Below are 24,066 nucleotides of genomic sequence, written 5' to 3'. Positions count from 1 at the left end.
CTTGCAAAACTGATTAGGCTTTTTCATCAGTTTAAATTATTCATACTTCTTAATTGTACAGACAGAAATATATATATATATATATATATATATATATATATATGAGCAAATATATATTTAGCTAAAATGGTTACAAAATTCTAACCTACTGGAATGAGAAAATGGTTCCCACATTTCAAGAATCTCAGAAAGGATTGTTTATTTATCGTCAACATATGCATTTCAGTGGCTCTTTACTGGATATAGACAATGCACTGTACATTTTATTTACAGTCAATTTCCATACATTTTCAATAAGCACCCATTTTCAAGAAAGGGGTTTCTATATTATTTTTTTTATCAGGCTACTCAATGAAACCCCTTAGGAAAATGTTAGAAATGGAGATCAGTTTTCTCAATACTGCCTTGAACACTTTACATGAGGAATGTAGAACAAGACTGCAAAAATACAAATTTATACAAGTCTTTAAACAGAATCAACCGTTGACATTCTCAAGCTGCAATACAAGAATTGTTTTAATAGTGTAATTAGAAATATCATGATCAGTCCACATCACTCGAACACTAAACCCCAAAGCAGAAACAAATAGATTGAATAAAACAAATTAAAATAAATTACACTTACGATTTAGTAACTGCAACTCAACATAAAAAAGTGAACAGAATATGAAAGAAAAACATTCATAAATTGAATTGAATACACTTCCCATCACCACCAGCGAAATATCTGCTAATAGTATGCAGTAACATTTAAAAAAAAGAACGTGGCTCTGTTTATACACTGTACAGTTTTGTAATTATCTGAAGGCCTTTAATTTTCTAGTGTTTCCCCCACAGCATTCTGTGAAAAGGTCAGATCCCAGGACAGTTTTGTTTTCATTTTTCTGTCTCTTTCGATGAAGATTTGAATATGATAAAGATTCAGACTGTTGTTGCAGCATCTGAAATGAAATTATAGCATGAACAGTCTTACTAATTAACAATGTAATATAAAAATTTACAAGGCTCTATCAAGAAATACCCACTGTTTAAAAGGCTCCTTAAGCAACAAACATATTCTTGGTGGTGGAACCACTTTTGGTGGCCGTGTCAGCATGTGACTGGAATCCAATGATGACCTTTGGTGGCACACCTAATCTTTCCTTGTACACACGCCTGTGAATAAACAGATAAAAATGTAGCAATTTACAGATGAAGACAAGACATAAGATAATACTGTATGTCTACCTTGTAGCCACAAATGAAAAGATTGTAAAGATCAAAGGGTTAGTTCACCCAAAAATGAAAATTCTGTCAGTAATTACTCGCCCTCGTGTTGTTCCAACCCTGTAAGACTTTCGTTCATCTTCGGAACACAAATTAAGATATTATTGATGAAATCTAAGAGCAGTCTCACTCCTCCATAGGCTTCTATGTTATTGAAATTTGCCGGCCCAGAAAAGTTGGTAAAGACAATGTTTAAAATAGTCCAAGTGACTACAGTGGCTCAACCTTAAGTTTATCAAGCGACGAGAATACTTTTTGTCGTTATTTTAGGGGTTTTTTTGCGCACAAGAAGTATTCTCGTCGCTTGATAAACTTATGGATGAGTTTGTACACTGTAGTCACTTGGACTATTTTAAACATTGTCTTTACTAACTTTCTGGGCCGGCAAGTTTCAATAACATAGAAGCCTATGGAGGAGTGAGACAGCTCTCATATTTAATAAAAAATATCTTAATTTGTGTTCCGAAGATGAACGAAAGTCTTACAGGGTTGGAACAACATGAGGGCGAGTAATTACTGACAGAATTTTCATTTTTGGGTGAACTAACCCTTTAAGTCACGATTAAACAAGTAGCGGCAGATCTTTTCTTCCATATTGGTGACTTACATCCGAGTGCAACGAATTATTGGAAAAGAATAATAATTAAAAAAATAAAATAAAATTAGGACAGGCACTTGGAGATGTCGGCATGGCACTCAGGGTATGTTTACACTTGTAGTTCGGTTCTCTTGATTCAGACAAAATAATTAAAAATACATTTAGTCCTAGTTGACTTAGCGTTCACACTGTACATTTTAGACTGAACCTGAAACCTAAAAACTATTTCCGACAGAACTTGACGAACATCCAAACCAATGCTGTGTTCTGGGCTAAATGAGCTTGCTGTAGGTGTGTACATATGATGGTATTCTGACCAGCTGAGAACTCGAAGAGTTTCTAAAATGTGTGAAGGAGTCAAAACAGCGGCTGGAATTCCACCGTTGCACACAAACAACGTTGTTCCTGACGCCTGTACTGAACTATACTGGGCAACTTAGCTCCTATGACGAGAAAAAACAGGTATGATTCAGCATTCGGTCTTTTTTAGGTTGTTTTTGGTACGTTTAGATGTCTGTGGTCCGTGTTGCGTTCATATTTCATTCGAACCGCACCAGAGTTCGCTTGGAAGCGGACCGATACCCACCTTTTCAGGGGTCTCCGTCCGCTTGTTAGGTGCGTAACAGGGTTAGAATGGCAGTGTTCACACTTAATCAAATGAACTTCACCAGAGTTAATTTTAATCAAACCAAACCTGCCAAGTGTGAACACACCCTTAAAAAGTCACCATGAAATCAAAATGGACCATTTTTTTAATGGGATACTGCAGTGTTATTGTAATAGCAAACCACCATAATCCAATCAATTCCCGATGGGCAAAATCAAGTTCTGCCCTACATTTGTTCTAGTCTGAAAAGCTGTTTCACTCGGATATACATCACAAGACTACCACAACTTCCATTTCATGCTGACTTTAAGAATGGAGGCAGATGAATGTGAGTTTGAAGGGGCAGGGTTTAAGAGGACTAAATGAATGGAGAAGTACTGCAAACATCACCAGAGAGAAGTCTGCCGTTTCAACTGAAGATCAAGTTATGACCTTTTGAGGTCAGAAATGAAATATGTGCAGATGAATCGGTGAAAAATAAGATTAATAACATGCATTTCAAAAATAGATAGGGTGAATTTTCAATTCTTGCTGACATTAACCTAGGTGTTCATATTGGTATAATTTCTCAAAACTATGTTTACCCTATGTGTACAACAGCATCTTTGTTCTCGTAGTCTGTCGTCCATATCGCTATTTTGTCTCCCTTTGTTCGGATGTTGACGACGGCACCACAGACATCATCACTGTGGTCATCAAATGCTTCTCCCACAAGGCACAAAAGCTAAAAAAATAAAATAAAATAAAAACAGAATTGAGATAGAGCATCTAAGCCTTCAGGATTAATGAGCACACAATGAATTTTGCAGATAATGCAGTTAAACCGACTAGACAGAGTGCGAACTTACCGTCTCCAACCAGAAGCGGTCCAGGTCGGCTCTGCGCTGCTGTTTGGACAGGGTGATCAGCCAGCGGCCGCCCTGCTTGTTTCTCTCATCTTCCCACATGGGCTCAATGCCATCCTGCTCCGAAAAGTGCAAAAGGATCAATTTAGATGGATTCAAAATACTAAAATATCTTGAGAATGCTATACTATGCCTTACCTTGAAGAGGGAGTAGTCACATCCTGACATTAAGTTACTTGATAACTGAATGTGATTGTATAACCTGGGAACAGAACACCAAAACCTGTGTTAGTGCCACATTGCTGCTTACAACTAACAATCTGTTTATTTAACCAAAGGTTTTCTTAATCATTCATGCTGTCCATGTTGTTTCGATTCCCTCTTGTTAATACTTACGCCCAGAAGTCTTCCACTGTGTCAAACTTTGAGATGAGACGGAGATTGGCCTGCCATGTTTTGCTTTTGTCATTTTTAAAGAACCAAAGAGCCCATCTATCACCCAAAAACAAAACAAAAAACAGATCACTCTTCCAGATTTTTTTGTTTTGTTTTTTTGCATTACAATGCACAAAAACCATGAAATGTGTGTGGCCAGGTGACTCACCTGTTCTGCAGAGGATGTTTAATGTAATCTTCCAGACTCACAATCTCTTGTGTATTTTCAGCCTTTTTTTCTTCTTCTGAATTTGGTGGATTTGTTGAATTTTCCTACAAGGAACATTTCCAATACATTACATTTAATTTCTGTTACATTTCCACTATTTTATCTAAACATTTACCAGCCGAAAGTGACATTTCAAACAAAATAACTATTTTGTTGAGCAGTAAAAAAAAAATATATGGAAAAAATAAATAAAAATAAAAAAAATAATAATATATATATATACACACACACACACACACACACACACACACATACATTTATCTTTAAATATTACACTAAACTTTTTTAAGATATCTGACACTAAAAATAAACAGAATAAACCATTTTGGTTCTTCAGGCTCTGAACCTGGCAGAACCTCCTGAAGAACCTCTAGGCACCCTTTAAATTTCCTGCTGCATACTCAAATAACTTAAATATAATATTTAAAGTGTCTCAAAGTATTTCCTTTATGACAGAGTTACTGAGAGAATAATGTATATTCTTCAAAGTTCTTGCAGGAACTTCTTCAGAAAACTGCCCTTTTTTGAAAATGTAGCCAACATAAAGGTCCTCCAAAGGCTGTATGTGGATATGGTGCCTCAAGTATCCTTTCATTTTTACAATAACAAATATGTATGTTTAGAAAGAAAAAGACAGAAAGACCAATAATTTTGTAACTAAACAAGTAACTGTGTTAACTGTAGACATTTTGACATTGACAATAGGTCATTTTAAACATTACAAACTGAAAAACAATTGGACTTATATACTTATATTAAGTTTTAATAAAATATGTTTTTTGAGCTACATGAAACGTTGTCCATAGAGACTAAAAACAAACCACACTATATTTTTAGTGACACATCAGCAAACCATAAGTCTAAGTTAGATCACAGAAACAGAGATGGCTAAACAACATGTTAAATTCACAGAGAAACCATCAAATATGCTCACAGCCCCACTTTACAGATAAAAACATGAAATATTTAAGATAACACTTTTGCACAATATCCTTCAAACGCATATGTGCGACAGTCAGACACATGAGCTGTTTGCTTTAAGAGATATCACTCCACAGCAACATATTTGTCCTTGTACACAATCACTGACCAAAATAAAACACGTATTTAACATTAATAACTACCACGGATATCATCACAATGTTTGTAGGGGCACTTATATTGACTCACCGGTTCAGCAGTCGCCATCTTCTACAAATGTGAAGGGTCTTTCCGTGTGTGAAAACACCATTTGATTGGCCAAACTCAAGCGAACACATGTGAGTGAACGAGGAGCACGCGTTTGGACAGCGACCCCTAGAGGACACAGAGAGAAGACGGACTCCCGCCGTAAAGCTATGGTTGTTTATGATTCATTGCTTGAGCAAACCCTAGTTTTTCAATTAAGTACTTCATTTATGCATATCAGTATAATAGATTGATAAGTATAAATGTATTTCAATGTGTAATTTTAAATGTTCTATAACTGAACGTAGTCGAATTTATTAGGGAAAATTGTATTTAAAGTCACCATGAAATCAAATTGGACAATTCTTCTTCTTCTTTTTTTTTTTTTTACTCTGATATACGTTTCATGCCGACTTTAAAGGCCTGTTCACGAACAATAACTATGAAGATAACTATAAGGATAATTTTAGCATTCACACCAGTGGTCAAGCACAGGCTGCACTTTAGTTGTCTGCTGCAGTTCAGTAACTGCATCCTACCAGGATGGATTCTGATTGGCTGTCAATGTTTTTTATCGTCCATTAGCTGGAAACAAATCTTTCTGAAAGTGATTTTCAACAATATCGTTCCTCTGTGCCGTGAACTCTGCTATTCCTTTATCATCATAGTTATCGTGTTTATCGAGAATTTCACCATTATTTGACAATGTTTTTAACCGAAGTCTTTTTGAATACATTTGATTTATTTTATACATGCATCATATAATATTTGGATATTTTATATGGTTTTAATGTACATTCAAGATTTATGATTTATAACAGAGCAGATTTACACAGAATAGAATTTGATGCCAAGCCATTAATATTTCAACATTTTAACTATAAAAAAAATAAAATAAAAAGGAGACACAAAATGTTTTGTGTTTGGTACATTTATTCAGTGTGTAACTGGAACTCTACACACAAATAACCATTAATTAACACAACAGTCAACACTGCAACTATTGAGACAAGGATGTTGATGATTAGTCTTATTCATGGCAGGACTCATGTTTGAACCTGAAGGCTCAAAGCTGCAGGACGGTTCGGATACTGTGGAAGACGCACAAGAGAAAAGTTTGCATTACGATATCAGTTTGTTTCCCACATTGCATTAATATGATATTACCAAACAGCACCGGATAAAAACCGGCATTTTATAAGGCATGTACCTCTTCCCAGCATGCATCAGGTCAAAGGCCTCATTGATCTGGGTAAAGGGCAATGTGTGAGTAACAAACTCATCCACCATCAGCTTCTTACTCATGTAGTCATTCACCAGCTTAGGAACACTCTCCACACTCTTCCAACCTTAAAAGCAAAGAGAAAATCCTTCTGTTATGAAGTTAATTACCTAATATATTATATTTATATGCTACATGCTAAAAGCATATATCATAATGCTATCTGAAAATGTAAATGGTAACATAAAAATATATAATTAAAAAATATATAATATACAAAAATAAGATAAAATAATAATAATAAAACATAATAATAATATTATACAAAATTAAGAAAATCATATCTCATAATTAATATAATATTAAAGTAAAATTCATTATAACATTTATATTAAAATATAATAATATAACCATACAACAATAATATAAAATCATATCACAATTAATATATGATTACAATAAAAAATAATTAAACAATAAATTACTAAAAATAAATTAAATTAAATAATACACCCACCACCAAAAGCTGTGCCTTTCCATGTACGCCCTGTGACCAGCTGGAAAGGGCGGGTGGAGATTTCTTGCCCTGCCCCTGCCACACCAATGATGACACTGGTTCCCCAGCCTTTGTGACAAGCCTCAAGAGCAGCTCTCTGAATTCAAAAGAAAAGTGACAATTATAATGGTCATTATGAGCATCCTAAGCCGTATACAACTGGGCAATTATGCACTTCACACAAGTACAATAGTGGAAACTATACGGTCTCTAATTATGAGTTACCATGGCAGCAATTATTTTGAGGAACAATGATGACTTCAACTAAGCTGAGATCTACAGTTCTGCTGTAGACATCTGGATGGCTGTATTAGTCGGCTTTCGTTCATCCCTATCTAAACGCCTGATGTTTCTGCAGTTTTACCATAATGCCAACATTGCCGATGCATTCGAAGGAGTAGTCAACCCCTCCATCTGTCAGCTCCACCAGCACTTCCTGAATGGGCTTGCTGTGGTCCTTTGGGTTCACAAACTCAGTGGCTCCGAACTTCTTGGCAGTTTCAAACTTGTCTGGGTTGATGTCAATGCCAATGATCCTGGTGGCACCGACTGACTTGCAGCCCATTATGACTGCGAGCCCAACTGCTCCCAAACCGAACACGGCACAAGTAGAGCCGGCTTCAACCTAGCAGGGGGAATATGTGTCTATTGACCATGTGACATTAAGACAGAAGGAAACATTCTAGTAATTATAAAGACATGCACATTAATTAAATGAAGCAGACTTTAGCAGTATTGATGGCAGCTCCGTATCCAGTAGAGATGCCACAGCCCAGCAGACACACTTTGTCCAGGGGGGCATGTTCATCCACTTTGGCCAGAGAGATTTCTGCCACCACAGTGTATTCGGAGAAGGTGCTGGTACCCATGAAGTGGAAGAGCTGCTTGCCTTTACAGCTGAACCTGGAGGTGTTATCGGGCATCAGACCCTGACCTTGGGTCACCCTAAAAGAATTGCATCACAACTGAGCATCTATAAACCAAATTACAGTTAGCATGAACAATAACATGACCTACACAACCATTAAAAAGTCTGGGTCAATCTCTAATGTTTACCAAGACATGATATATTATTACAATTTAAAATAACTTTTCTATTTTCATATATTTTAAAATGTGATGTGAGTCTCACATGATTTTACAGAAATCATTCTAATATGCTGATTTGCTGCTCAACAAACAATTTATCAATGTTGAAAACAGGCGTGCTGCTTAATATTTTTGTGGAAACATGATCTTTTTTTTCAGGATTATTTGATGGATAAAATTAAAAAGTTAAAAAGAACCGCATTTTTTTAAAAATCTCTTTACTATCACTTTTGATCACTTTATTAATCATGCTGACCCCAAACTTTTGAATGGTAGCGTATTTTCATAAAGGTGAGAATGATGATGGAAAACAATTAATAATTACCTGATTTTCTGACACAGGTTGGTTTTAGGATTTTTACAAAACTTGCACTCTCCACATTGGGGTACATACAGTGGAATAACAGTATCACCTTCACAAAAAGTGAAAGAGCTTCAGGATTTCAGCCCATCTCCCAACATTGCTCACATTTTACACATTAAATGTCACTGAAGTGAGGGTAAATAGCCTGTTTTGACATGCCTGGTTTGAATTTGGTGACCCCTTCGCCAACACTCTCAACAGTGCCTGCCCCCTCATGGCCCAGGATGACAGGAAACAAGCCCTCAGGGTCACTTCCACTCAGGGTGTAGGCGTCAGTGTGACACACACCTGTAGCATGAATCTGAAACACAAAACCACACAAGATGTCTCACCATTATATTTGAATATATTATTATTATTATTATTATTATTATTATTATTATTATTATTAAAAGCACAATACATTTTTCTCTATACATGTGTTGATTGCTTAATTATTTGTAATAAAGAACACAATCATAAACACAACACTTCTACATAATCATGCATGGCACAAGACACTGAAGACAGCAGGGTCAAAACTGAAACTGCTGCTCTGTGTAAATCTGTCACAAAACATGGTGCTTTGACAGTGTGCAGCTGCAAGCCGGTTTGTTACAGCTTTAGCAGAGCTGGTGCAATTTAAAAAGAGAAATCTTGTCTATATCAATTATAAAAAGATCTCATAATGTCCCGATATGTCAGTTTAAAATGTTATAGGCAGCATGACACGGAAGTTGCAATAGTCTTTTTCCCCCTATTGTATATCTGAGTGAAACGGCTTTTAAAACAATGATTGGATGATTGTGGTTTGCTATGATCTCATGTGACAGGTTGTCCCACCCTCACGCCAGTAAACGCATCATCAGAGAACAGATGCTGTTGCAAGAGGGAGGGGAAGTTATTGTGATTAAAGATTATGAGGGCACATGACTTTTAAAAAAAATTACGTGCATGGATAAATCATTTATAGTTAACACTGCAATATTCCATAAAAAAAAAAAAATGTCCATTTTGATGTCATGGTGACTTTAAAAACAAAGATTTTACAAAGCACCAAAGTACTCTGTGTCGTCTACAATCTATGCACTTCAAATAACCTATTGCTTTTGTCAAGAGGTACAATGTTCAGATTAATGGTTTACCTTCACTCGAACTTCATGGGCTTTAGGTGGAGCAACCTCCACCTCCTCAATGGAAAGAGGCTTACCAGCCTCCCAGGCCACTGCTGCCTTGCATTTGATCACCTGAGGATGAATCAAAGAAGCTGTTAGCTCATAAACACTGTTAGAAGAGATGCTTCGGTAACTATTTTTCACCTAAAATGAAGGTTATGCAAATCACTGCTTTAGATGACTTTATGTAGATGCTGTGCAGGACGAGAAGCAGTTAAACACAAAAACAAGTGATGTTTAATACAGTTTATGTATAGCAAAATTAGCACAACATAATGTGAATCTCTATTTACATGCTGTAAAAACAAAAATCTGTGGTTAAGGAGAAAGGCCGCGTTGAATGCAACAATATAGAGATTAGAATAACATGTTTCTGATCTTTTATGCATGCATTGTCACAAAGCTGAATACAAAAAACAAGGGCAACGGAAAACAGGTCAAAGCAGCACAATGGATCTTTGTATACCTAGATCTGCACTCCTGTCATGCACAAGTGCTGCTACATAGTTGAAAGCGGTTTTGATTGAACTGCATTGTCTTGACACTCGATGTTTTTCACAAATGTTGCACATTTGTGTACATTAAACGCGCACAAATGTATACTATTAATACTTTACGTAGTTGTAGGGTGAGGGCAAATTTCGCTGCTAACTTACTTTCCCAGTTGTGTCCATGCTTTTCTTCCACCACGAGAGAAAGGGAAGGAGAGGTGTGGCAAACTAAAGAACAGCTTTCTTCCACCAATGAGAGACCAGGATGTGGTTACGCTTGAGCAATGTACGTTGTTTTTCTCAGCGCATGCAGCGCTTATGCATCTAATAGGTCTGTTGAACTGATAAATAATGAATCAAAGAGCAATGTTCAAAAGCATTTATGATGCCTACACTGTAAATATGACACTGGATATAAGGATTAGCTTACACACTTTACGGAGAAAATGTTCAACAAGGACCTACATTTATACGGTGACGCATTGCTGCCACATACATATTTTTTCCCCTCAATTATATGTCGTAATAACGAGATCTTATGTCGTTAAAACGACATCTTTTTCTCGTAATTAACGAGATTATGTCGTTAAAACGACATATTTTCTTGGCCTTATAAGGACATGTGTATATATACAAAATATGCCTTTATCCACATAAAATGTATAGCTTCACGCCTTTACCACACTTCTATGTTCAAAAAGCTTAAGCAAATAGTAGCAGCTCCCAATCAGGCAAAATTAATCAATGAGGCCCTTTTAAAAATATATATATTTTAGGCTTATAAGTTTTTTTATATATATTATATAAGATTTATTTTTGTTAATAGGCTATTTCTTCATTACCTAGAGATATAATTAAACAAAAAGTAGTCAGAACCTAAGTTGTTTATTTTTAACAACATGTGTTCTTATTTTGTTTAATTAACGAAATGTCAGTCTTCATCTTTATAACAGAAGATACAATACAATATAAAAATCTTCAAGATACAGCCTACAATCTTCACATGTATAACGGATTGTCACCTTATAAACAGTCCATTGTGTGGTGGAATAAGCAATGCTATATAGAAATATATGGTTAGTATCTTAATTTAAAATTTATTTTATTATTTTATTAGTTCTTTAATTATGCTAACTCAACTAATTGAATGTAAAGAGCTGGATACTAATTACTAATGTCAAATATTAAATGTAGGCTATTGATTAGAGTTGCCATAGACTAAAGATTTTTCTAGACTAGTAGTCATTCAAGCAATTAGGATTAATCGAAACATTCAATACTGAGTGCATGTAGCCTAGTGCCTAGTGGTCAGAACACTCTGCACTGCCATTAATTGCTTTTCAGCTTATTGCGACTCGAGTTCAAGGCCCGGTTCATCAACCGTTCTTGATACTATACTGTCCTATCATAATAAAAGGAAAAAAAAAATATTTTCTAAACTGATGCAAGTTAAGATCCATCCTCACACAAAAATAAAATCAATTTTTTTTAAGCCATTACATCAACAACTCTCATAATGGGAGTGGGGGAACGGATTCCGACAGCTGTTTTTTTTTTGCCGTCGGATTCTGTTCCCCCCATATTTCTGACACACTGAGGTTCTAATATTTATCAAATTGATGCTGTTTAAGCTCCATCCACACACAGAATAGAATAAGCATATTTTAAGCCGATACATCATCATCTCTCATCATTGGGGTGGGGGAACGGATTTCGACAGCTGAACTATTTGCTGTCGGATTCTGTTCCCCTTATGTTTATTACACAAAAAGGTTCTAAGATATATCAAATTGCATCAACTTACTAGCCACAATAGCCTAGTGGTCAATGCCCTGACAATTTTTTTTTTTTTAGCTTTGGGCGACCCGAGTTCAAGTCCCGGTTCGTCAAACTTTCTTAATACTATACTGTCCTATCATAATAAAAGGGAAAAAAATATATTCTTTAAACTGATGCAAGTTAAGCTCCATCCTCACACAAAAATAAAATCATCATTTTTTAAGCCATTACATCAACAACTCTCATTATGGGAGTGGGGGAATGGATTCCGACAGCTGTTTTTTTTTGCCGTCGGATTCTGTTCCCCCCATATTTCTGACACACTGAGGTTCTAATATTTATCCAATTGATGCTGTTAAAGCTCCATCCACACACAGAATAGAATAAGCATATTTTAAGCATATTGCACTGCAATGCCATCCTCCCATAGAAAGACACGTTGAGAGCCACCTTTATTTTCTTTAATAAAGGGTTTCTATGGGAGGAAAACGTTTAACTTGTAATTAAATGCATTGCGTTCATATTCTGGGGTCATCTGCTTTTCTGTAGGATAGTATGGTTTAAGGTGTGTAGCCTACAGCATTTGATCTTTATCACTGAAGTAGCCTATTAATAAGCCACATTAAGCTTTTTCTTTATTATAAGGGTTTTCTATGGGAGGAAAACGCTTAGCCTAAATGTGCAATTAAACGCAATGTTCGTATTCTGGGCTCATCTGCTATTAATAAGGTGTGTACAGAATTTGATCTTTTAACATGAATGTCCATTGGGGGCTGCTATTTCTTCAGCTTTGTGAACGTAGATGTATGATAAAGACATAATTGGCTATCCATTTTATGTGGATAAAGGCATATTTTGTACATGACTACACATGTCCTTATAAGGCCAAGAAAATATGTCATTGTAACGACATAGCATCTCGTCATTAGGCTACGAGAAAAAGATGTCGTTTTAATGACATAAGATCTTATTACAACGTAATTGAGTGGAAAAAAATAATATGTGGCAGTGCATCACCGTACATTTATGCTAAAACACAAACAAGTTTTTTCTCTCTCTCTTAGGGAAGAGGTATCATCTTATTTATGCAAGGGAAGGTGGATTTTTCATAATGTCCTACACAAGGAACAAGTGGCGAATTAGACTTCCGGGTTCTGATGTCATACCAGCACCACTCTATAAATTATTTAATCACACATGCAGTTAGGAACGAGAGGGAGTAAAATCTTTCCGTGGCAGGGGCAGCTGCCACTGGCGCCTGTCACTCGACCTGCCACCGCTATACGCGCCTGTCACTCGACCTGCCGCGCCTGTCACTCGACCTGCCACCGCTATACGCGCCTGTCCCGCGACCTGCCACCGCTATACGCGCCTGTCACTCGACCTGCCACCGCTATACGCGGCTGTCCCGCGACCTGCCACCGCTATACGCGCCTGTCACTCGACCTGCCACCGCTATACGCGCCTGTCCCGCGACCTGCCACCGCTATACGCGCCTGTCACTCGACCTGCCACCGCTATACGCGGCTGTCCCGCGACCTGCCACCGCTATACGCGCCTGTCACTCGACCTGCCACCGCTATACGCGCCTGTCCCGCGACCTGCCACCGCTATGGTATTATGCATTATTAACACCGCATGGTGTGCATTATGGTATTATGCACACCGCTATTATGCATCTGCCTTGCGTCCCATGAGCGTTAAATGCGCCTCTCACTCGAAGTCGAACCACTGTTTGTGCCTGTCACGTGACCCGAAGTTAGGCTACTGTTAAAAAAACAAAGATAACCTGGAAAACGCATCCCGATTTTGAATGTTTTTTTTATTTTTATTAAAATCTAACACTGTTTAGGTTAGATTTGAAAAGCAGACAAGACATGCCAACATTGCTGGGAGTGTCAGACCAACTGCAACCAGCAATTAAACACTTTTTGGAGGATTTTGGGCAAATGGCTGAAAAATCAAACAGTAGCCTAACTTATGGTTAAATGGTAGCCTATATCATTTTCGACCAATAGGTGGCGCATTACGAAATCGATGTGATGTGGTCAGAGTGAGGTGACAATGACAAACCTTACAAGTGGCATTACAATAGGCAGATTTATTCAAAAGTTATCAACATTTTTGGAAAATATGTATAACTTTTGACCAGAAGGTGCACTGTCTTGAAATATTTTGAATATCCTTTGAATTACAAAATAGGCTACAATGAAATAGCTTGGCCGTGACTAACGTCTCAGTAGTCCAACATTAGCTAGTGCAAGTTTACCTTAAGATAGCATGCAGTGAGGTTGGCTTGATATAGCAATGATTATTATTACTATATTAATTATTATTATTATCATCATTATCAATATTATTATTGGTATTATTATTATTATTATTAATTTATTATTCACTGTAAAAAAAAAAACCGCAAAAAAACGGCAATTTTCTGGCAGCAGAGGCGCCAGAAAATTTCTGTTAAAAAACGGAAAAATACTGTAAAAAAAATTTACTATAAAAAAAATACTGTAATTTCTTCCCATTGTTTTTACGGAAAAAACTGTATATTTAACATTGGATTTCAGTAATATGATATAATGTTAATTTACCGTCCTATTGAAGTATTAATATCTGTTTTGTACACTGATAACCACCAATCACAGCAGTGATGAGAGTCACATGATCAATCAAAGCTCAACACAAACAGTTCTTCCACAAGAAAGTTAATAATATAGAAGCTGCACAGTGTCCTTCACACAAACATTAAACACCATCATGGTAACACATGAAATTTTAAAAATGCAATAAACATTAATTTAACAACAATAAATGTAACATAAACCCCTAATGTACATAACTGATTAGAAAAAACGAAGAAAACTATGAAGAAACAAACATAGTTATTTCAACAAAAATACATCAAATGTGAAGTGTCACAGGGAATTGTGGGAATGTCAATTTACGGTTTTTCACTGTAAATTATACAATGAGTTGTTTTTTCACTTTCAAAAACTGTAAATTTAACGGTATGTTACAGTAAAATTACATTAAATGTACCGTTAGATCTATCAGTTATTTACCGTATATAGTACGGAAACTTTCTGTTAACCAATTAACAGTTTTTCACTGTAGCATTTTTACAGTCTTTTACCATTAAAATTACGATCATTTTTTACAGTGTTTATTAAGAAGTCTTATTTCGACATGATAAGTCGTTATTTCGACATAATATATTATTTCGACATAATATCTCGTTATTTCGACATAATAAGGGGACATTCTAATCTGCATTAAGCCACATTAAGTGTTCTTAATGTTTTTCTATGGGAGGAAAATGCTTAACGTGTAGTTAAACTTTGCGTTCATATTCTGGGCTCATCTGATTTTTTGTACATAGCATATCCTACTTTGTTATGATTTTAGTATCATAATGATTAATAAATGCACGCACAATTATCCATGAACTTGATTTTAACAAATGCCTTTCATGTGTGCACAGTTCAGAATTATATGAATGTGCAGCAATTTGTACAAATACAGATGTAGGCCTACTATACTGTTGTAGCCATTAAATAAGCGCATTTAGTTTCATATTTGTTAAAATATTATAGTATTATTTTTTTCCATTTACGTTGATTTATGAAAAGTGAACAGCACAAGTAAGAGGATGCACAATATATATCAAGAGACATGGAGCGGGTCAGACATGATTTTGACCACTTTATTAAGTTTTGTTTTGTAGAAAGCCTTTCTTTAAAGTGAATTTCGTTTTGTATAAATTGTATCTTAATTTTAATCAATTTTTCATCAACCAATTGCCTGGATTTAATAAATAGGAAGCAAATATAACGGACAATATAATCATGGAGGCGCCCGTGCAGTCACTTGCATTGCACGTGAACTGGAGCGCATCTCATCCTAACTTAACGAAACTCAGTGTATGCCTCACATAGACATGAGAAATACATCAAATACACCAAGCTTGAAATGTCTTTAAACGAAATAATTCAAAACGAAAAGAAAAAGGCTACTCTGTGATTATGTAATCCATTATGTGCATTTCTCTCTATTGGCGCGTTCACTACGAATATGGCGATCGTCAACTTCATCTTTGCAGCCAACACTGCCAGAAAACACTAGTTTATTAATAAAAATCAATGCACGCGTCACCGGATTTACAAATGCCCATCTTGCTTGTTGCACGCACACATATTATGTCGGAATACCGAGATATTATGTTGAAATAACATTATTATTAATAAAACATCTTTTCTATTTGATTGAATGCTGAAAATTGCGCTTGTTCAATTTAATAAAATTAAAACTTTAATTGTGGTCTTTAAAATAATTGAATATTATAGCTAAATATTTAGTGGGCAAGTTTTGCTCATTTATATGGAAGCTTGTTTCCGCCACTGAATAATAAATAAATAATAATAATTGCGACTTTTTATCTCACAATTCTGACTTTTTTTCTCACAATTGCGATATATCAAGTCAGAATTGTGACTTTTTTTCTCAGAATTGCGAAATAAAGTTTATTTCTGAGAAATAAAGTCGCAATTGCGAGATATAAAGTCAGAATTGCATGATATAAAGTCGCAATTGCGTGTTATAAAGTCAGAATTGTGAGATATAAACTATTCTGAGGTAAAAAAAAAAAAGTCCGTCTTTTTTCCCCTTAGAATTGGACTTTATATCTCACAATTGTGAGTTTATATCTCACAATTCTAAGAAAAGATGTTAGAATTGCGAGATATAAACTCACAATTGCGTGTTATAAAGTCAGAATTGCGTGATATAGTTGCATTTTGCGAGAAAAAAAGTCAGAATTCTGACTTCATAAGACGCAATTGCGACTTTATTTCACGCAATTCTGACTTTATATCTCGCAATTCTGACTTTATAACACGCAATTGCGACTTTATTTCACGCAATTCTGACTTTATATCTCGCAATTCTGAGAAATAAAGTCGCAATTATCTTTTAAAATGTTTTATTCTGTGGCGGAAACAAACTTATGTATGTAGCCTATATATATATAGCCTATAATTAGGCAGCTCCCCCAGTCAATGATCTAGCACCCCCTCAGCGATCTAGCACCCCCTCAGCACATGTTAAAAATTCTCTGGAGCCGCCCCTGGCCGTGACAGGTCGAGTGACAGGCGAGTATAGCCGTGACAGGTCGCGGGACAGGCGAGTATAGCCGTGACAGGTCGCGGGACAGGCGAGTATAGCCGTGACGGGTCGCGGGACAGCCCCATATAGACGTGACGGGTCGCGGGACAGGCGAGTATAACCGTGACAGAAAGCGGGACAGGCGAGTATAGCCGTGACGGGTCGACTGACAGGCGAGTATAGCCGCGACAGATCGCGGGACAGGCGCATAGCCGTGACGGGTCGCGGGACAGGCGCGTATAGCGGTGGCAGGTCGCGGGACAGGCGCGTATAGCGGTGGCAGGTCGAGTGACAGGCGCGGCAGGTCGAGTGACAGGCGCATATAGCGGTGGCAGGTCGAGTGACAGGCGCATATAGCGGTGGCAGGTCGAGTGACAGGCGCGGCAGGTCGAGTGACAGGCGCGTATAGCGGTGGCAGGTCGAGTGACAGGCGCATATAGCGGTGGCAGGTCGAGTGACAGGCGCGGCAGGTTGAGTGACAGGCGCATATAGCGGTGGCAGGTCAAGTGACAGGCGCGGCAGGTTGAGTGACAGGCGCATATAGCGGTGGCAGGTCGAGTGACAGGCGCGGCAGGTCGAGTGACAGGCGCGTATAGCGGTGGCAGGTCGAGTGACAGGCGCATATAGTGGTGGCAGGTCGAGTGACAGGCGCGGCAGGTCGAGTGACAGGCGCGTATAGTGGTGGCAGGTCGAGTGACAGGCGCGGCAGGTTGAGTGACAGGCGCATATAGCGGTGGCAGGTCGAGTGACAGGCGCCAGTGGCAGCTGCCCCTGCCACGGAAAGATTTTACCCTTACTGTTAGGAACTTTTAAATATACAGTCACCAAAAACACACCAGTTTTAGGAATAAAGCTCTGGCAATCCTTTTCTATTTACATTTTCTTTTTTATATATTATTGTTACTTTAAGCTGTAGTCAGCAGCACCATAGTATTGCTTTTCCAAGAAAAGTCTAGACAATTCTCACTTCTGTCTGGTTCTATGATGAAGATCTGGAAAATCCCTGACTAAACACTCACTCTAACTGTTGATAATACGCATTGCCTTTTATAAACAATCTCTGATAGGTTTGCAGACTCAAGTCTCTCCTATTCAGATGTCACAACCCAAGATCTACACTTTAGCAATAGCAAACATGTTGGTACATCACAAAATAATTAAAAACAAAACTGCAGTTGACCATATAACATAGATTTTATTTTGCAAGTCCATGGTGGCATCTGGAGGTCAACTGAAACAATTTGCAATTCTGTAAATGCAGACATCCATTATTATCCAACAATGAAAGTTTTTTACATCATTATTTGTGGAGTTAACTTCACCATTTTGTCACTACATAACCCGTTATGTTACGTTGTTCAAGTAGATACTGGTCCAACCTCCAGCAAATTTAAAAACGCAAGTGGATGCAAACCAACCACGTAAGGTTGTGGAGACTCCTGTCCTCTTGTACACAGACATGTGGCAACTTAAAACATTAGTCCTATCAGTAGATCAAATAAAAAAATCCACTGCTGAGAAAATACATATATAATACAAAAAGTAAAAAGTTCAGCTGTACAACAGAGGCATGAATTAACAGTCAAAAGACTCTGGCAAGGCCCCAAATGCTGCTTCTGGCTTCTCACCAGAAGTTTCCAAAGAAGATGACAGGACAGATCCCACCCTATGAGTCCTTCATCATCTTCCACCTGCAAAGAAAGTAGAAAAAAATTAGGTGTTACTCCTACTACAATGGAAATGGAAAAGAGCAGCTCAGATATGTTCATACTTTATAAATGACCATTATTCAGCAAGGACGAATTTAATTGATCAAAAGTGACAGTAAAAACATTTACAAAATTACAAAACATTCCTATTTCAAATACATTGTTCTATTGAACTTTCTATTCATTGTAAAATACTGAAAATAAATGCATCACAGTTTCCACAAAAATATTAAGCAGGACAATTTTGAAAAAAAGTTTAAGCACCAAATCAGCATATTGGAATGATTTCTAAAATATCATGTGACATCACAGGAATGAATTATACTTTTATACTATATATTAAAACAAACAACAAAAAGTTTTGTATTCTAATCATTTCACAATTTTACTGTACTGTTTTTAAACAAATAAATGCATGTATTGGTGCAGCATGAGCATGAGATATTAAAAAAATATATATTTAAAATCTTACCAACCCCAAACTTTTGACCGGTAACCAAGGAATGTGTTTGAAAATCAAATGATGGATCTTTTTAAATCTAATTTTTGGATAAAATATTCCATTTACCTGAATTAAGTACTTTCATCCAATTTCATTATTAATTTCTGAGGACCAGCATTGCTAACTTACCTCTGAATCCACGTCCACCGCCTCCACCTCTGCCTCCTCTGAACCCTCCACCACCGCCTCCTCTGCCACCTCCACGCCCGCCAAATCCTCCACGACCTCCACGGAAGCCTCCTGCAAATACAACACTCGTTTTAGGATTCATTGTGTAGAGCACAATGTAAATGCTACACAATTCTGTGTTAATTAAACAGATGTTATTACCAGAGATAATGATAAAACTGAACCAATCAGCATATGTATATTGTTTTCTTGTGTGGTCTTACCTCCTCTTCCACCTCTTCCTCCTCCTCTACCTCCACGGGGCGGCCCCTTCTCACCTGGAGGCCTGGGGAGGAATCTCTGGAGGGGCAGCAGCTTCATGGGGTCGATGTAGAACTGATGCAAAGGGAGAGAACGTTAATTAAAATATTTTTCATCATAATACTGTTAGTCACATCCTAGGGTATTGATAAGAGGCAGAACAGCCGAAGCAAGCCATTAAAACTGCTTGAAGGCTCATACGAATCCCTTTGATATTCTGGAGCAATATCTGCTTCTAAATTATGGATATCCTAAAAGAACACTGATCGTTGTCTAATATTTGAAATAAAACTGATAAGCAGTGGGGTGTTCTTTAAAAAAATAGAGAAGACCGCAAAAAAAGGAAAAAGTTATGTGGTGTTACATCTTGTTACATATATATATATATATATAAGCTCAACACAACAAATGTTTCAAGTGGTTTCCCCAAAAGTTAAAAATGCAACTTTTAGTGACGTCTGCAGTCTCAACATTATTCAACCCACTGAATAGAATCCCTCACAACAGCACAAGTCTAAAAAATGGGTGTTGTCTAATCAAGCGCTTCATTAGCTGCACCAGGTGTGCTTCAGCTAGAACACATGAAATGTCTAAACTGGCCAGGTTTGTTGAGTGTTGCATTTGACTGCATGTTAGAAATATGTCAAAAGATGGTCCAAAAAGAACGTAAAAGACGTACAAAAACAAACGACAAAAAGACGTACGCCATTACTGACCCAAAAGCACAAGAAAAGTTGGCTCCAAATTGCCCAAAATGATATAAATAAGCCACAGAAGTTTTGGGATTCTGTTCTGAGGAGCGATGAAACAAAACTGGAACTTTTCAGCCCTATGGATCAGGGGTATGTCTGGAAGAAAAAGAATGAAGCATATGCTGAAAAGAACACTCTGCCTACAGTTAAGCATGGTGGCTCTGTGATGCTCTGGTGCTCATTTGCATCCTCTGGCACTGGAAACCTGCAGTGTGTATTGAAGACAAGATGGAAATCCTAGGAGAAAATGTCAAGCTGTCAGTGAGGAAGCTGAAGCTTGGGCATCATTGGAACTTCCAAAAGGACAATGAAGACTTGGTTGCAGAAGAAGTCCTGGAAGATTCTGCACTGGCCATCACAGTCACCTGACTTGAACCCCATAGAAAATCTCTGGTGGGATTTGAAGAATGCGGTTGCAGCACGCAAACCCAAGAACATTACTGAACTGGAGGCCATTGCTCATGAGAAATGGGCTAAGATTCCTCAGAAACGCTGCCAGAAGCTGGTGTCTGGTTATACATCTTGTTTGCAGCAGGTCATGCAACAGCAAAAGGATGTTCTACAAAGTAGTAAAGATGCTTGCCATGAAGGGGTCGAATAATTTTTGAGACTGTAAAAGTCACATTTCATTGCAAAAGTTGCATTGCTATTTCAATTATTTATGTTTGATTTGTTTATTGCAAACAGCTGAAAGTCTGTAAATTATGCCAATAAACCTGGGTTGAATAATTTCTATTACAACAGTGTTGTGTGTTTGTGTATATATATATATGTATATATATATATATATATATATATATATATAAAGTTAAAAAGTACCATAAAAATAGGGTTCATAAACATTACACATCCAGAAAAATAAAAAAACTGAGCTTACCTTCTGTAACTTTTTGAAGGAGGATGCCTTCATATTTTCAGAGAGTTTGACTGAAAAATACTGAGGAATTTGTTAAGGAAACAATTTAGCTCATTAATCCTGTAAAGCCTGACATATGAAATAACATTCAGAAAAACCTTATTGAAGTGGAAATGTATTAATCCTTTAGAAAAAACAAGATAATTTAAAAGAAATGATTTGCATATGATTTGAAAAATTAATAACACTATGAAAGCTATTCTTGCATTTATTTTATAAAATTATTAGTTTTGACAGCAAACACACAAGTGCAGCACTTTTTTTTTTTTTTTTTACATTTATACTAAAAGGCTTTTTACTTGCCAATATAATATAATTTTAAAAAAAAAATGTATATATATATATATATATATAAAATTTTAATTTTTAATTATATTGGCAAGTAAAAAGCCTTTTAGTATAAATATCAATTGTGTGCAACCGCTTTTCAGCAAGGTTTTGATCATGTTGATAATAATTGGCCTTAGACATTCATGTATCAAATACAATACAGTAGGCTTTCCCAGGCAGCAACATAGTGTTGGCCCAGGTACATTAATTCCACAAGGCCCAAATGTGGACCGACACTATGTTGCTGTCTGGGTTTATAGGACAAATTACACAAGAACACTTCACTTAACTGTCACTATTAAGTTTTGAAGTCGCTGTAAAATTTGACAGCACTGCCAACATCACATGCAAAAACATTTAAGGATACAAAATCACGAATCTGCCCAAAGATCTCATCCACTTTTCCAATCTGTTCTTTGTTTTCCAGATATATAGGAGCGTTGAAGTAGGGGACTTTGTTTTCCTCCGTCACACATTTACAGACAATTTCATCCTCACAGGGGTGCAGGAACTCTCCCACAGCTGAGGAGCATCAATACAATTTAGCCTATAGCTTGAGACAAGCAGTCGCAATAGAATGCAAAAACAAACAGAGGCATGAAAGAAAGCAAATATATCTTACCGATAACATATTCCGGTGGACCAAAGTCTTGATATCTGTTAAATCCACCTCGACCTCCACCTCCACGACCCCCACCAAATCCACCTCCACGACCCCCTCCGAATCCACCTCCACGACCACCTCCAAATCCACCTCCACGACCACCACCTCTGTTAAAACCACCGCCACGACCCCCTCCTCGACCACCACCCCCGCGGAATGACATGATAAAGATCCTGTAAAACACATAAAAGAATCGCGGGTTACACTGGGCAACGTGGTAAGTTATTAAATACTATAAGTCGGCGTTAGCATGAAGTTTAATCATCCTGATGATCCAAAAAAAAAAAACCTGGAGGAAAAGACTAACGTTAAGGTGAACATTTTGGGGATTTTAAAACTTTCCTTATCATAATATCATATCTTACAGGAAAGAAATAACAGTTGTACTGGAGTACTGTCGAGCATGGTGAACCAGGGAGGTTAGCCTTTTAGCACATCTAATACCTCCAATTGCAAAAAGAAATATAACTTATAGATAAATAACACCAACCGGTATTCTACATAAACATATGTTATTCTAAAACTTGCACTGAAAAGTGAAAAGCACAATTTACCTTTAAATGTGCTCGGTTGGACTATCAAATCAATGAACACGCTGTTGACTCTGAAAACACATGTGCCTTCTGCCACACTGTGCCTGCCGTAAATGAACACCGGCACAGACTGTCGTAAACAAGGAAGTCATGACCATGTTTGGACGATAGGGGCGTTCGTGTCAAGAAAAAGCAAAACTTACGGTTTACAACATTCTTCATAGAAAAAAGTTAACATATTAGGCTACAATAGCACAAATTTCAAATGTCTATGTTTATTTTAAGACTTATACATACATATTTTCTCATTTAGGGCCTATATATGTTGAATAAAATATTTTGATCTAATAGTTTTGGCACATTTTTACTGTTTACATTTTTAACATTTGTTTCACATTTTTGTTACTGTTTGATGTTAATTTCATGTAAAAATAGGTTTCATTCATATATCACTTTTCTAGAACTCACTTTACACAGCCTGTAAAAAATAAATACAACTAGATGACAAAAAAAGATTTTGAAGAAGCACATCTCAGATTCTAAATGACTCGTCACCCATGTCAAGTCAAGTCAAGGTACCTTTACTTATATAGGCCTAGCGCTTAATACAATACAGATTATTTCAAAGCAGCAACAGGAAAATGATTCACTGATGCGAACAGAGTTCATTTTGGCTGTATACGGCATCTCTAAATGAAAATAGTGTCATTGTTCAGCTGAAGTCAGTTCAGAGTTGATTCAGTTCCATTGTAAATATCATCAATTATCAATCTATAAAGCAGTTCTGCAGACAAACAGTGATGTGGTCAGTGCAGTCAAATAAAAAATATTGTTGAATATTAAGCAAGCCAGAGAGGTGACATTGGCAAGGAACCCAAACATCAGGAGACAGAATGGAGAAAAAATTCCTTGGGATAAATCAGGCTCAGTCTGGGGGCCAGTGCTCCTCTGGCCAACAAATGAACGCCGTGTCATCATGATTCAGGCTGCATCACAAGTCAGAAATTAGCATTCGAATATTCATCCAGTTCCTTTTGCTTGAAGATCGGATTCAAATCAAACAGAGCCGAAGCTAGGGTCTGTGCAAAGGACCTGTCTGGTTCTTGTGGTCTTTGCTGAGGATCTGTGCTGACGGCTGTCACGTCGACGAGGATCTCTGCTGAAATTCAGGGCTGCATTGTGGTCTGATCTGGATACAGACCGGAAACAGCTGACATACAGTAACCTCTGGATAAATAGAGATTAATATTATCATATATATACATG

At 37.1% G+C, this 24,066-nt stretch overlaps 3 protein-coding genes across 3 annotated transcripts; all 3 read right to left on the bottom strand.

The window, feature by feature from the left end:
• Positions 1-173: 173 nt before the first annotated feature.
• Positions 174-5,268, bottom strand: eif4ea (eukaryotic translation initiation factor 4ea). Its single transcript, XM_084133615.1, has 8 exons — positions 5,151-5,268; positions 3,921-4,024; positions 3,713-3,808; positions 3,515-3,578; positions 3,320-3,433; positions 3,056-3,195; positions 1,026-1,155; positions 174-941 (listed from the first exon to the last, which is right to left on the bottom strand). The coding sequence occupies exons 1-7, from the start codon at positions 5,166-5,168 to the stop codon at positions 1,041-1,043; spliced, it is 651 nt and encodes a 216-aa protein (XP_083989741.1). The 5' UTR covers positions 5,169-5,268; the 3' UTR covers positions 174-941; positions 1,026-1,040.
• Positions 5,269-6,062: 794 nt separating this feature from the next.
• On the bottom strand, positions 6,063-10,320 carry adh5 (alcohol dehydrogenase 5). The gene is made up of 9 exons (XM_084133268.1): positions 10,189-10,320; positions 9,503-9,604; positions 8,538-8,679; positions 8,340-8,427; positions 7,651-7,870; positions 7,290-7,550; positions 6,887-7,022; positions 6,358-6,496; positions 6,063-6,238 (listed from the first exon to the last, which is right to left on the bottom strand). Exons 1-9 carry the CDS (start codon positions 10,204-10,206, stop codon positions 6,214-6,216), a joined length of 1,131 nt encoding a protein of 376 aa, XP_083989394.1. The 5' UTR covers positions 10,207-10,320; the 3' UTR covers positions 6,063-6,213.
• A 7,820-nt stretch (positions 10,321-18,140) lies between these two features.
• On the bottom strand, positions 18,141-22,919 carry gar1 (GAR1 homolog, ribonucleoprotein). The gene is made up of 7 exons (XM_084132452.1): positions 22,822-22,919; positions 22,226-22,440; positions 21,971-22,125; positions 21,235-21,294; positions 19,569-19,680; positions 19,306-19,416; positions 18,141-18,656 (listed from the first exon to the last, which is right to left on the bottom strand). Exons 2-7 carry the CDS (start codon positions 22,428-22,430, stop codon positions 18,646-18,648), a joined length of 654 nt encoding a protein of 217 aa, XP_083988578.1. The 5' UTR covers positions 22,431-22,440; positions 22,822-22,919; the 3' UTR covers positions 18,141-18,645.
• Positions 22,920-24,066: the final 1,147 nt, after the last annotated feature.

The sequence above is a fragment of the Abramis brama genome, assembly GCF_963993115.1.
Source record: "Abramis brama genome assembly, chromosome: 13".
Lineage (NCBI taxonomy): Eukaryota > Metazoa > Chordata > Actinopteri > Cypriniformes > Leuciscidae > Abramis > Abramis brama.
The sequence above is the reverse complement of the archived record's forward strand: the minus strand, read 5'-3'. Positions and strand labels throughout refer to the sequence as shown.

Bases quoted from the DNA above. Each gene is read 5' to 3' on its own strand.
- eif4ea (XM_084133615.1), bottom strand. The intron at 3,809-3,920 runs GTGAGTCACCTG...TTTGGGTGATAG, and splicing joins AAACATCCTCTGCAGAACAG to ATGGGCTCTTTGGTTCTTTA. The intron at 3,579-3,712 runs GTAAGTATTAAC...TTCTGTTCCCAG, and splicing joins ACAGTGGAAGACTTCTGGGC to GTTATACAATCACATTCAGT.
- adh5 (XM_084133268.1), bottom strand. The intron at 7,023-7,289 runs GTAAAACTGCAG...TTTTGAATTCAG, and splicing joins TCGGCAATGTTGGCATTATG to AGAGCTGCTCTTGAGGCTTG. The intron at 6,497-6,886 runs GTGGGTGTATTA...TTTGCTTTTAAG, and splicing joins GAAAGGCACAGCTTTTGGTG to GTTGGAAGAGTGTGGAGAGT.
- gar1 (XM_084132452.1), bottom strand. From the start codon at position 22,430: ATGTCATTCCGCGGGGGTGGTGGTCGAGGAGGGGGTCGTGGCGGTGGT. The intron at 22,126-22,225 runs GTAAGATATATT...GATGCTCCTCAG, and splicing joins TCCACCGGAATATGTTATCG to CTGTGGGAGAGTTCCTGCAC. The intron at 19,417-19,568 runs GTAAGACCACAC...TTGTATTTGCAG, and splicing joins AGGAAGAGGTGGAAGAGGAG to GAGGCTTCCGTGGAGGTCGT.